At 30.3% G+C, this 14,748-nt stretch overlaps 2 protein-coding genes across 2 annotated transcripts in view; both read right to left on the bottom strand.

Annotated features, from left to right (window-relative positions):
* Positions 1-902: 902 nt before the first annotated feature.
* LOC122138763 (SH2 domain-containing protein 4A-like) lies at positions 903-10,592 on the bottom strand. The gene is made up of 7 exons (XM_042733293.1): positions 10,447-10,592; positions 9,245-9,336; positions 7,318-7,488; positions 7,120-7,238; positions 5,704-5,885; positions 4,833-4,922; positions 903-1,140 (listed from the first exon to the last, which is right to left on the bottom strand). The coding sequence occupies exons 1-7, from the start codon at positions 10,488-10,490 to the stop codon at positions 918-920; spliced, it is 921 nt and encodes a 306-aa protein (XP_042589227.1). The 5' UTR covers positions 10,491-10,592; the 3' UTR covers positions 903-917.
* A 262-nt stretch (positions 10,593-10,854) lies between these two features.
* LOC109054637 (myosin-IIIb-like) overlaps positions 10,855-14,748 on the bottom strand; it is a 39,677-nt gene continuing 35,783 nt past the window's right edge. The window contains exons 14-19 of the mRNA XM_042732045.1: positions 14,070-14,183; positions 13,753-13,864; positions 13,469-13,512; positions 13,199-13,261; positions 12,025-12,144; positions 10,855-10,965 (exon numbers count right to left, since the gene is read on the bottom strand). Of these exons, the coding sequence (XP_042587979.1) occupies positions 10,855-10,965; positions 12,025-12,144; positions 13,199-13,261; positions 13,469-13,512; positions 13,753-13,864; positions 14,070-14,183 (564 nt within the window). The remainder of the gene's footprint in view (positions 10,966-12,024; positions 12,145-13,198; positions 13,262-13,468; positions 13,513-13,752; positions 13,865-14,069; positions 14,184-14,748) is intronic.

Raw genomic sequence — 14,748 nt, forward strand, 5'->3', positions numbered from 1 at the left:
ATATTAAATCTGTATTTAAGCTCAGAACGATCTCAAAGTAAAACGAAGTGCTACAGTCTTGTGGTGGCTGTGCTTTAAAATTAAATGATTGTAACCTTAATTCAAGTAATGAAGGATTTTGAAAGGCTGACAGTAATCAGTGTTGGGTTCTGCGAGGTTAACCCTGCCTGCTTTACATGTTTCAAAATGATTAACATTTGAAAACATACATTAGAAATTTGAAAAGTACTAAAATGTAATCAGTTACATTGCTTTAACTCTTTCCTCGTCATTGATGAGTTTTTACAGCTTTTTGTGTTTTCACTGTTATACACTCAGGGGCGCTATTACACATCTTCTGAACGAGTACAAAACCTCCCGAACAAAAACACACCTGAACAGGACGGAGATACGAGCAATTTCTTATGTAAGACAGGATGCATATGATAAATAATGCGATCATCAGCAATAGACAGCATATAAATGAAAACTGCATAATGAAGCTGCATGTTATGGAGTAAAATGATGATCCAGGAAGTGGTATATGTCTGTGCAAGCTTTGGAGGAGTTGATGGAAGCGATGTACTGGATTTATGCTTTGATAATCGTACTGAATATTATCCAGATATAGTTTTTGATAAAAATTTGATTTTCTCACCATTTTGCTCAAAATTATACATTAAACCTACCTATATTCAAGTGTTGATAAAAAACTAATGCTTTGAGCTAAAATAAAACAGATTTTTTTGTTTAATAGTAGAGGCTTTGATCTTTATTTTGGTGCGTATTCAAATATTCATTCAGCAAAATATACTGGAGACCATCACATTTTAGTGAAAATCATCAAAATCGCTGGCGGTGGCTGGCAACTTAAAGTAATTGAAATAATTACACTATTTATTACATTTTAGACAGGGTAACTTGTAATCTGTAGCTTCTTACAATCTGTAGCTTACACAAAGTAAGCTTCCCAACACTGAGTGCAGGACACTCACCTGACCGCAGGGCAGCGTCAGCAGCTCCATGAAGGGCTTGATGCCCACCTGAGTGTGATACTGCACCAGATCTGTGAGAGAGGAATGAGCCCGATCCTCCCCGAGAATCACATACTTCCCATTGCTCTGCATCTCCACCATATAGTGACGACAGCGATCAGCTCCCCTGATACAGACCATAAATCATAAACATATGATAAATACAACCAAGTTATAAATATCTCTCAGAAATCAGAGCTAGGCAAGAGTAATATCACCTATAAAATAATACATCATACACGTTCTATTATTTGTATATATTTAAAAGACAAGTGTTTAAACACCTTAGGCTACGATATGAAACTAATAAATGTAATAAGCACAGGAGGGAGTTTCAGGAGAATATCGGACGATAGCAGATGTCTCTGTCGATATGTCAAGACGATAGTAGGCTCAATTCTCCTATTAATGTCTTAAATTATTATTGATTATTTATTTAATAATGATAATATTATTATTATTTTTATTAGGCGGGCCCTAGTATACTTCGGCCATCAAATTGCCAAAGCTATTTCACCTTCATCACTGACACTTGCATTTACACACACACACACACCGCTGCGCGCAAATGAGGATTCGAGCCTGTAGCCGCGTGAAGAAGTCTCCATACACAAACCGACGTTAATCGTATACCAGATATAAGGGCTATTCACTTTGCCACTTTAACAAAATAATCTGAACGGCCTGATATATGTGCAATATTGTAAACAAGCCCATCAATAACGGAGTTTAAGCATTACAGTTATGTTAGGGTTAGAATTCATCTCATTTCTTGGTTTCATGTGGCGTTGAGCGTAGGATTTAATCCTCATTCGCTGACTCGCGCTCCCGAGAGCTGCTCCTGGTGACTGATGCATCCGTTTCAATTTTCACCTTTAACTCCAACATATATGAACTGTACCTGTTTTGAATACTTTAATATTTAAGAATGTTCAATTAAAAAAAAAAATTAATGTCCAACATATTTACTTGTTACAAATTATTGGACCTTTAACTGTAAATCTACTATTGATTTTCTGCGCGTTGAACTGGATTTTTCAGAACCATTTGAGACTGATAACTTCCCGTGCGCAGATGCGGGAAAGTTTTGTCACAGGGACGTGCGATCTGACAGTTTGTGTCTCGACTATATATGAACTAAGCTGTTATACATACAAGTAATTTTTATATTTTAACGTTAGTTATCAGTATGTTTGAAAGTATATATTTTTTTTGATTATTGGTGATCCACATGGATCGCTCTCGCGCACATACGCTGCGAAGGTTTAAAACACCAAATAGTTATGCTATGACAAGAACAAAGAGTCTCTCTCTTGCTCCACATCTTTCTGCTTGCATGATAAATATATTTTTAGAAATGAATAATTATTTTAGTTTAAACAGGGATACTGGTTCTAGTGATCATACTATGAAAAAATAAAAAAATAGACTATTGGACCAGCTCCCCTAACGGTCTTATCAAGCGAAAACTGTACGACGTTCCACTACTTCGAGTTGTTTATCCGGAATGCAGACGGAGAATATCCGTAATCATAACCGTTTTGGTGATTGTTTGGCACAGATAACAAAATACTGGTCTGTGACATGAAAAGGAAAAACTGGAATGTCATAATTATAAAGTTGTGACCAATTTGACATATGTAATCTGTTGCATATAGGCCTATGTAGTGAATAAAAGCGTTTATTGGATAAGAACTATTTCATTCTTTTCATTTACAGTATCAATGAAACCAAACAGTACTAGTACATAGTAAATCCGAGTTTGAATTTTTTTTAAATAAGAAATCGACTAGCAGAAATCAGTAGTCATGCAACCCCTAGTATTTATTAGTACTATTAATAGAAATATTTTTACATTATATCATTACATAATAGCATTCATTTTTATATGAATAAAATAAGAATATTAATAATAATAAATAATTGAAAAATGAAATAAGAATAAAATATTGTACGTAACTTTGATGAAAGAATCTTTGATCCACATTCATATATTTAATGGACATATTGCATGATGGATATATATCTCTATAATATATATATATAATATAGATATATATATATAATAAATATAGATATATATATAGTATATTATATATATATACACCATATACATAACAGTTACAGCCCAAAAAACAGAACCAAAGTATGTTTGTAAACATTACTATTTTTAATGTTTTTTGAAAGAAGTTTCCTTCTGCTCATCATAGCTGCCATTTATTGATATCACAAAATACAGAAAAAAATGTACTATTGTGATATATTATTACAACTTAAAATAATTGTTTTGTAATTTATTATACTTAAATATTATCATTTATTTCTGGTCGCATGCAAAGCTGACATTTTAGGATCCATTATCACATGATGTCTCTTTAGAAATCATTCTAATTCTGATGATTTGATTAGCGATAACAGTTGGAAACAGTTTGCGCGTTGCTTTAATATTTTTTCAGAACATGTGACCACTTATTACTAGGATACTTTGATTGACTAAAAAAAGTTAAAAAAAAATAAAAAAAAAAAAAAAAGAAGCTAGTTATTTAAAATATAAATATTTAGTTAATAACAATATACACTAACTGGTCAGTTAATGATGGCGGTTCAGTAACATTTGTTTGTTGTCTTTCCTCTTTTTTAAATAACAATCAATACTTTCTATTCAGCAAGGATGTGTTAAATTGATAATCTAAAAAGTGGACTAGTAAGAAAACTATATTATTTAGAATATATATTATAATAGAATTTTTTTATTATTTTTGAATAAATGCAGTTCTTTTTTTAACCCTTTTTATTCATCAAATATATTTAGGACACGGCAGAACTGTTTTTCCCAACACTTCATAAGTAATCAGAATATTAGACATGAGTTTATAAATTGATCTGTGATAGACTGGATGTTACATGTGACACTGGAAGGCTGGAGTAAGGATGCTGACAATTACAGCTTTTTGCATCACAGGAAATAAATAAATTTTATTTTTGTAAAGTATATTAAATAGAAAACTATGATTTTATAGTTTGTAATAATATTTCCACAATATTACTGTTTTTTTCTGTATTTTTGATCAAAATAACTGCAGGCGTTGATGAGCAGAAGAAGAAACTTCTTTCAAAAACTATTTAAGCAAATAGTAAATGTTTTTTCCAAACTTCTTGGTCTGTCCTGTATTATACACAGATACACACACACACACACGATACACCTTTATATATACATAATATATATATATATATAACGATATATATCATATATCTAATATATCTATAGATATATATATAGATAGATATATATACGTATATATATATATATACTTATACGATATATATAGATAGATATATATATATAAAAAACACTACGTCTTAACTGATTATAGCTAAGGGTATTACATAAAAACACTACTTATTACTATTAATAGTAAGAATACATAAAATTTTTATTAAATATAAATAAAACATTGTTAATAATAATAGTAACTAGTACAAAAAAACTGGAAAAAATTATGTTGAAATTTTATTGTTTTCATTCATAGTCCTTTTTTTGACAAAATAACTGTTTAAAACAAAACCTGATAAACATAGTCATACAGTATGAAGATACAGTTAGCTGAGATGCATATAAACCCTATAAACAGGTTTTTATAAGCTGATTTAACTCATGTACTATAAGTCTTGTTTAGTGAATAACTACTTTAATTTCAATTCAATTTAACTTCAGCTTGAAATATGCAGCACACCTCATACTACTGCTGGTGCTTTTGTAGTGGTTTTAGCATCTTTATCTGTGGACTAGTCTGCTGATTTTGAGACAGAACGCACCTGAAGGTCAGCGTGTAACCCTCCCGGCTCTGACCCACACGCACCAAGAAGCAGCCCAGAGGTCTGTCGATCAGGAGATCTTCTGCTTGTCTGAGAAAGCAAGGTTACACAGTCAGCATATCTTACATACTGTATATTCAGAATATTAAATTTTTAGGTTTTCGGTTTTTTAATAAATAAGTTCATTTTGTTAGTTACTTTATGATTCATCCGTTCGAACGAATCAACTGAATGAATGATTCAGTGATAAAATCAGTGATGTAGCGTATAATTTCAGTTATTTAAAACATTTAATATTTCTGTATTCGAAATTTTATATTTAAAAACATTAATCTCCTCATAATAAATTTAATTGCAATGTACCTACAAGCCACTTTTGTGTTCTTCTGTGCTCCCTCTGTAGTATAAATTAATTTATTAATACTAATTTCATATGATTGGTAACTTATTCGTCTTATTCTTCTTCTAATTATTGGTTTTAAATAGAACTTTTAAAAAGCTTATAATCATACAGTTTTGAATTTGACTGATTAAAATTATGCCATTATAAAAGTAAAAAGAAAATACTCCTTTAAGTCACTTTAAGGAGTTAAATGCCACCTTGTATTAATATTTTTGATTATTGATCAGAAGGTGCTCCCAAATTTTTTTAATTAGGAGGACAAGCGCTCCTGACTAAAATTATACGCTAAAAATTAAACTAAATCCGCCAGGAGGTGGCGACAAGTGAGTGAATTATTTGTTTTTTTGATTCGTTTGTTAATCATTCATTTAATTGATTCGTTTTGAATGAGGTGTCTTTCTTTATTGAATGGGGTGACTGTTTTTTTGATGTGTGTTGATTATTTTTTGTGTGTGTGATGAAGCTGACCTGCGTGTGATCATGCCGTGGAACCAGCAGGGGAAGCCTCCGTCTCTGAGGTCAGCTTTCGCCTGCGTCTCTTTGAACCAGCGGATGGTGTTGGTCTTCTTCAGGTGTTTCTCTTTCATTCGCTCTTCATCGATCGGCTGAAGCATCAGAGAAGCATTCAGCTCGTTATCAAACGGAGTCGCCTGACCACAAGATAAAACAAAAAAACTAGTATGAGACTTAAAAGTCAGGGTTATTATGGTGAACTAAAACCATAACAACACACAAACCATAAAACAATGAAATAAAATAAATGTTTAAATGCATAAAAATATTTTATTTCAGCTAGTTACCAAGGCAACATTTTAGTTTAGTTTTATTTGAAGTAAATGTTTAAATGAATTAAATTTTTTTATTTATGAAAATAAAAAATAAAAAATATAAATTTAGATAAATGTTGTGAATATTAAAAAAAAAAAAAAAAAAAAAAAAGAAATGAATGAAAATGATTGATGTGAAAAAAAATTAAAAAACAAATATATTAAGTTAAATAATAGTATTTCTCAATTATGTAAGCTTTTGTAAATTGCTTATTACAGGTGACGAAGAAACGAAATAACATGTGACAGGTGACAAAGAAATTAACGTGATAAACACATTTTAAGAAAGTAAATGAGGTCAGTTTTGGTTTGAAGTCGACTTTAAACTTAAGGTGAAAAACGAAATAAATAATTAGATTTGTGTTTTGTATTTTATTTTTTGCTTAGTATAGTAATAAATTAAAACCAAACCAATAATTAATTAAACCAATAATTATAGTATCATGTATAATAATAATAATAATAATAATAATAATAATATTATGTATTATTTGTATAAAAGTATGTATTTATATTTTATTAATAATATGTATTTGTTATTAATATGACTACTTATAATAAATAGCAAACTTATAAAAACATTTTGTATTAATTATGTTAAAATTATTAATAATATTATAATTTATTTCAATATATTATCACCATTATTATATATTTTATTTATTGTTTATATAAACGTAATAATTTACTAATAATATAAATGTGACCGCCAATAATAATAATAATAAACATTAAACATACAAAAATATTATGTATTAATAATTTTAATACATTATTATTAATAATAATAATAATAATAAACGTTTTCAATTTAATAATAATATTTTTTGTATGAATGTAATTATTATTATTAAAATAAATTTGACTGCTTACTATTTATAACACTGTGTTTTATATGAATTAATATATGAATGATGATGATGATTATGGGGCATGAAACATGTTTTTAGCTCTAATACAGACTAGAAAAGTGACTTGACACACAAATAATCTTTAAATTGCTAGGTTGAGGAGGTAATCTGATAAACCCAGGTGTAGTATTTCACTGATGTCACACCTCAAACAGCTTGCTGCGGGGCCGCGGTACAGGTGCAAGATGCGGTGCTTTCGGGAGGGTGTTCAGCACCGAGCGCGGCCTGGGCTCCGGCTTCTTCTTCCTCGGCAGAGGCACCGGTCCTGTAAACACACACACACACACGACTTTAACACACGCCACTGCCATCAGCACCGGAGCTGCTGTGAACACAGTTCTTACGCAGGTTCTCCTGCTCCAGCTCCAGACGCCTCTTCCTCTCGTCCTCCAGCTGCTGTCTCCTCCTCTCCTCCTCTTCCTCACGCTCCTCTCTCTCCCGCTGAGCCTGCCGCTGCCGCCGTATCTCCGCCAGCAGAGACAGAAACCTCCTCCGGCAGATCCGAGCGCGGTAATCTACACAACAACAGACGCTGTCAAGTATTAAACACACTCCAATGACACAAAACCCATCGAAAACAAGCACAAATCATGTTTACAGGAATACACTTAAGACTGAATACTTTATATTCTGAGGCAATGAATTATACAGAGACAAATGTGAAAATACAAGTCAAAAGATTTAGAAAAATTATGAATTGTTTTCAAATGTTTTTTTGCTCACCAAGGCTGCATTTATTTGATCAAAAATACAGTAAAAACAGAAAAATACTGAAATATTTTTGCCATTTAATAGGACTGTTCTCTAGGTGAATATATTGTAAGATATAATTTATTTCTGTGATCAAATCTGAATTTTCAGCATCATTACTCCAGTCTTCAGTGTCACATGATTCTTCAGAAATCATTCTGATGTGCTGATTTACTGCTCAAGAAACATTTCTGATTATTATCAATGTTGAAAACAGTTGTGCATCTTTTAAAAAAAAATAAATTAAATTAAAAATGCAATTTCTTCTTTTATTCCTCAGGGACGCATTAAATTGATCAAAATGACGTGACATTTATAATGTTACAGAAGATTTCCATTTTAAATAAATGCTGTTATTTTGAACTTTATATTCATTAAAGAAATCTGGAAAAAATGTATCATGGTTTCCACCAAAATAGGAAGCAGCGCAACCTGAAAATACAGCTTTGATCACAGGAATAAATGACATTTTAAAATATATTACAATAGAAAACGGTTCTTTTAAATTTGTGTATTTAATAGATATTTAAATATTAAATATTCCGTTATTTATTTAATAAATGTATTAAATATTTAAGTATAAGGTATTATGCAATACATATAAAATAATAAATAAAGATAAAATGATAAAAATATAAATTAAAATACAAATAATAAATACATTTATGCATAATATAAAAAAATAAATAATAACTAACATAATTAAATATATAATATTTCTACATATTACACAGACACACTTAGGTAATGTATATTATATTATTACAACCACATTTTAATAAAATTTATTTTTTACTTTTATTTTACTTTTTTAATTTTCTGAAACTTAAATTTACATTTACATTTATTTTTTTAAATAAACTTTTTTTTAATTTTGTAAAAATATTAACAATATTACATATTACAGTGCTTTTGATAAACAAATGCATTATTAAATATTAAATAAATATTAATAATGCATTTTTAAAATGTTATATAATTTTTTACATTTTTTATAAACACTTTTTTAAATAGTGTACGACCTCCCAAATTAAAATTTTAACACAAATTCAGTACTCTGCGACTTGATTCGTGCTGATTACCAACAATAATGTGAACTACAAATCATAACAGGCCCTTTACATACAAAAGTCTTAAAGGTACAGTCACAAAAACAGCCTTTATAACTATGGGTCAGAGGATGGAAAACAATCATAATGGCCTTTGATGAAACAAACCTTGACATTACGAGTGAATGTCACGAGGAAAATACACAACTACACAATATATGGCAGAAGACGTTTTATAATACCCTCCCCATTCATTCTGTGCCATTATTTACACAAGCCACATAGCCAAGAAAGTTCACGTCTGAACTTGCTCTGATGAGTGTTTTTATGAGTGTTTTTCGGAGGGGTGTTTCAGGCTGCTATAAAACACTCAAACTTTGAGCCAAGAGCTGTCATGTGCAGTCATGTGAGCTCCGGTGTATTTAATATACTCTTACAGATCGATTAACAAGAGGGTTTAATTGCTCCTCACTCTTCTGAATGACTAGTGCCGCTCGTCCCAGTCTCTCCAGCAGACGTGCCAACTCTTCCTGGTGCCAATACTTAAAAAACAACCGGCACGACCTGAAAGAGCAGCACAAGAGAACTGCTGTGACTTGCTCGATTAGTCAATACTACGTGAGCCATTAAAGTATCTAATATATCCGTTCATATTAATTTATCACCAGATGCTCAAGCCAAGTTAAAAAAATGAATACATGTTAGATCCTGTGACAACATAACAAACCTGAACACCCTGACAGGTCTTACGAAATCTAGATTTAAACATTGTGTGAATATGAATGTAGCATTTGATTTATAACGTCAGGAGGGCGAGTAGATAATTATGGATTTTAATTTTTTTTCTTCCCCATTTCAGAAGATAAACATTGCTTTTCATTTCAAGCTCATTGGCATTGTGGCAGTAAATGTGTATTTAACACATATTTAAATATTCCAATAATTATTTAATAAATGCATAAAATATTTAAAAATGTCATGTATTATGCAATACATATAATATTTAATAAATAATAAAATAATAATAAATACATTTACATAATGTAAAAAAAATAAATAATCATGTAAAATTTAAATATATCTAATATATGTATTATTAATTATCTCACACACACATAAATGTTTTAAATAATTTAATAAATTATAAAATACTTATATTTATTATATTGTGTTATATTCTATTGTTATTATTACATTTTGACGCATTTTATATTTTTATTTGAATTTTGTGAAATTAAAACATTTTTAATTTACATTTTTTAAAATTCTTTTTAAATAAATATTTTTTAAAATGTTATATATTATATATATTAACATATTACACACAAACTTAACTGCTTTATACACACATACACACACTATGTATTTATATATGTACTATATATATATTAATAAACTATTAAATAGTTAATTTATGTACTATATTTAATTATTATTTATTACATTTTGATCAATTCTATATTTAAATTTATCCTGACAGGATATAAATGTAAGAATATATCAGAAAAAAATAAGAAAAAAATATCAGAATAAAAATGTAAGTGGTTCGGGGTTTCTTCAAATCATTACACCATCATATGAACAATCATAACAGTAATGCATGCTTCAAATACCACTGATAATGTATATAATTTACTTCATGACTTAAACAGGTTGCAACATGCTCAAACTTACCCACACTTCCATCCAGAGAGTTCAGTGCTGTTCAGGATCGACATGCAACTGAAAACAACAACAACAAAACAAAACAATGCATTTTAATGAAAACAAATAATAGGGAGGTTATTCCCCTCATGTGAGTTTAAACATTTGTCAAATCTGCTATTATTATCTTTTATAATAGCGCATTGTTTTTCACAAAAGTACATTGTCATCCATCTAGGTGGGGACTTTTTTCCTGTGCTTTTTGTTGCACATTACTGTAACACAACTCTGATGCTGCTATTGTTATGTTGTTTATTCTGATTTTGTTCTGTAGGGGGTGTGGTTTGGTTTGAGGAGTGTTGTACCTATAGGACAGAAATGTGTTTTTTCCTGTGCTTTGTAGGTAATTTGATGTAGCGGGGTAATATGATGTATGTTTTACTGAGTGAATATCATGTTTTCCTGTCTGCAAAACTCCTTGAACGCCGGACGCCACGAGAAACCGTCCCGCCGGATTCGGATGGTTTCCATCAAGCCGTTGTATCTTAGCTACAGAGGATGGAAACAGACCATCAGAACACAAATATGATGGACTGGACAACTGAGATTATCAAAGGTGCCATTAGGTCACTTTTAAAGGGAGATTACACAAAAATTAAACTGTTCGGTCAGTATTCATTCACCCTCACACTGTACTTTTTTTTTTTTTTTTTAACTATAATAAATCTATAATTTTATAATATACTCTTTATTATACATTTTATTTTATACATGTGTGTGCACAAAATTAGATTAAATTGTGTGTGTGTGTATGTTTATATAGTATATAGAAATTATAATACATGCATAAATATATTTAAATTAAATATTTAATAATAATAATAATAATAATAATAATAATAATAATAATAAATTGTATATTTTATTGTTTTAGATTTTATGTTAAAATATAAATTTTATAATAGTTTTTTTATTATATATATAAATATATAATCTTATAAAATCTATATTTAAAATATATAAATATATATTTAATATAAAAATATATGCATGTACGTACATGTATGATATTCCATATTATATAATACATAATATAAATGATTCTTATATGCTGCAAAGTGCACTTCCACAATTTTCCAGGAGGTGTCAGTGTTGCACAGTCTTGTAGTGTTTAACAGCACTGCTTATGTACTGAATAAAACTCTACATTCCATGGCTGTACATCATCTGACCATGTGACTTAATTGCGGTTTGTGTGTAAACATACATGAACAGAGTCATTAAGTTCATTTGAGCAGGACGGACCGATTTTACAGAGAACAAGGTTTTTTGAGAACAGAGAACAATAGTTGAACAACTGGCTGCTCCAACAAGATAATCACTTAATACAGTGTTTAGTCCATATTGGCACTTAAACACAAACCCAGCAGCCACTGTATCATTAGAGGGATTTGGATTGAGCTCCATCATAACAGCATTAAAAGGCTTCCAGGTTTAAGTAGAGCTCACAGAGCTCAGACTCCACCGGAGGGCAGGAAAATCTGAGAACGCATTTGGCTCCGCTGTGGAAACTACGAGAGGCCTAAACAGTGACTCAGCTGAACCCACCTGATCCATCACCAGTTTACTGTCCAGCTGATCGGGCTGCTTGCTTCGGTTGGGTTTGATGCACCGAACAAAGTGCGGACCGGCCGCAAACATCTTCTCCATGAGGACAGCCAGAGAATGCTGCACGGAAAACAACACGCAGACATTAAGGCTGTTAAATAAACGCACAAGTGAATGTCAGTGCTTCATCATCATGACAATCAATGCAAAAGATCTTAAACGATCCAAGAAATAGACTCCACATTCGGAAAATATCATTTATCTTCATTATGAGGTGAACGATAGGGAAACCTGTTTCCACCACAGAATAAACAAATACAGGTAATAATTAAATGAAGGTCATTTTATCTCTCAATTCTTAAATTCTCACTTGTATCTCACAAGAAGTGTATGTCTAAGAATTCAGACTGTCCTCCTCAGAATTGCTGGTTTATATCTTGCAGTTCTGAGTTTATATCTCACAATCCTTAGCTTATATCTTGGAATTCTCAATTTTTATCTTGGAATTCTGAGTTTAAGTCTTGGAATTCTGAGTTTATACCTTGCAATTCTAAATTTATATCTTATTTACATCTAATTTATATCTCGCAATTCTGATTTTATATCTCAAAATTTTGTAAGTTTATATCTCGGAATTCTAAATTATATCTAATTTATATCTTATTTATATCTTGGAATTCTAAATTTATATCTTATTTATATCTAAATTATATCTTGCAATTCTGATTTTATATCTCAGAATTGTAAGTTTATTTATATCTTATTTATATCTTGGAATTCTATCTCAGAGTTTAAGTCTCGGAATTCTGAGTTTAAGTCTCGGAATTCTGAGTTTATACCTTGCAATTCTAAATTTATATCTTATTTATATCTAGATTATATGTTCCAATTCTGATTTTATATCATGATTTTATTTTGCAATTCTAAATTTATATCATGCAGTTTATAGAAAAAGACAGAATTGTGAGAAAAGTGGTCACAATTCTTGTTATTTATTCTGTGCCAGAAACAAGCTTCCACAGAAATATTTTTGTGAGATTAATCAATTTAATATTTCTGATACATGCAAAATAAAAAATTAATAGGCTTTTCTCGGCATTAGTGTGCCTGTTTGGGAAAATGAAAAAAAGCATTAAATAAACCGACACATAAAACATAACTATAAAAGATTTACCTTGAATTGTGCGCCGACGGACTGCTTCCTGGTTGAGTTAAAGTTGTCATCTGCAACTTGTAACTAGAATTAAAATGCACACATGATCATGTGGTGAAACGCTGCATGAATTAATCACAGTTAAGAGAGTAATTTGTCATCTATACAGCTATAAATATGTTCAAACACCAGCCTATCAAGGTATCTGGGAAATATCACATCATGTGTTTTAACAGACTCTAATAAAGTTAACTGGTATGTCAAAAAAAAAAAATCTTAGATGTACAGTACCTTGGCTTTTCTCGGCATTAGTGTGCCTGTTCGGGAAATTGTGGCTGAAAAGAAAAAGAAAAAAAGCATTATATAACATTAATAATGAACAAATGATCATGGGGAAACTACAAACAAATGCTTGATGTTTAAGGACCTTCACTTTAACACATCAAATGTTTTTAATTAAAAAAATTAAATAAAATGATGATGATGATTATTATTATTATGAAAAAATACTTTGGGGAAAACATTGTAATAAATTAAAACATAATGCAAATACCATAAAAACAACATTTAAAGACCTGCGAACAGAACGCTGAGGAGAGGAGTGACACTGTTGATGAAGAGCTCGCGAATGTTTGCTGGTATTGTGTCTCTGTTTTTCTCAAGAAATCCACTTGCATTGTATTGCACCTGAACAGATCACAAAAAGACACTTCATGCAGGAATAATGCACACATTATGAAGAAAAACACCCTTTTAATGAGTCCCCTCTGGGAAAAAAAAGCATAATCATTTAATTATTAACCAGCACAACAATTTCACTGTAGATCTGAATGAAGTCACTGATCAAGTGAATTGTTAGGTAACAGTGATGACGATGCTTGTGCACACTCACCTTCCCAGCATAGTGCACAATAGTGAACAGAGGGGTGTGGTTTCGTACAACCTCAAAGTTGGGAGCCGTTTTAAATTTGCTGTTTAACTTGTCAACAAAATCACGGTCAGTGGCCTGTGGGTGCAGAAATCATCATCACATGCTGTTTGCTATAAATACTGATTTAACATGTTTGAGATTCTCTACTCTCGCAACAACAAATGCAGTCACATTACCGTAAACAAACGTTACATAGTCCACAATTAATGTTAACTCTGACTCTGAAATTGTTGCTTAGCTTTAATTCAATGGCTGTTAAAATAATTGTTCCTGGTTCAGCACAAGTTGAGCTTTATGTGAGCTGTTGATCACAGAATATATTTTCATCTTCCAGTTAAGAAAAACTAGAAAGATGCAGCATTTAAAGCTGCATTTAAAATGAGATAAGCTATGAATAAAAATGCAAATTATAAAAAGGTAAATTATAAATAAAAGTGAAATATAAATTAAAAAAATGTAAAGAGACTGCTATACTATATAATTTAAATTCTTATTTTTTTTTTTAAGTGTACAAATATGGAAGATTACCAGATAAAATAATGTTTTTTCCTTCAATTTGTAAAAGCTTTTTTTTGTCCTTCAGTGTGTAAAATACAAAAAAAAAAATAATAATAATAATAATAAAAATGAAAAAAAAAAA

This window comes from Cyprinus carpio, chromosome B10 (assembly GCF_018340385.1).
Source record: "Cyprinus carpio isolate SPL01 chromosome B10, ASM1834038v1, whole genome shotgun sequence".
In the NCBI taxonomy this organism is placed as follows: Eukaryota; Metazoa; Chordata; class Actinopteri; order Cypriniformes; family Cyprinidae; genus Cyprinus; species Cyprinus carpio.

What these genes read in the sequence shown, in the direction of transcription:
- LOC122138763 (XM_042733293.1), bottom strand. Translation starts at nt 10,490, where the DNA reads ATGTCGATCCTGAACAGCACTGAACTCTCTGGATGGAAGTGTGG. An exon ending in GCTGGAGCAGGAGAACCTGC is followed by an intron (nt 7,239 to 7,317) that starts GTAAGAACTGTG and finishes GTGTGTTTACAG; the next exon opens with GACCGGTGCCTCTGCCGAGG. An exon ending in GGTTACACGCTGACCTTCAG is followed by an intron (nt 1,141 to 4,832) that starts GTGCGTTCTGTC and finishes GGTCTGTATCAG; the next exon opens with GGGAGCTGATCGCTGTCGTC.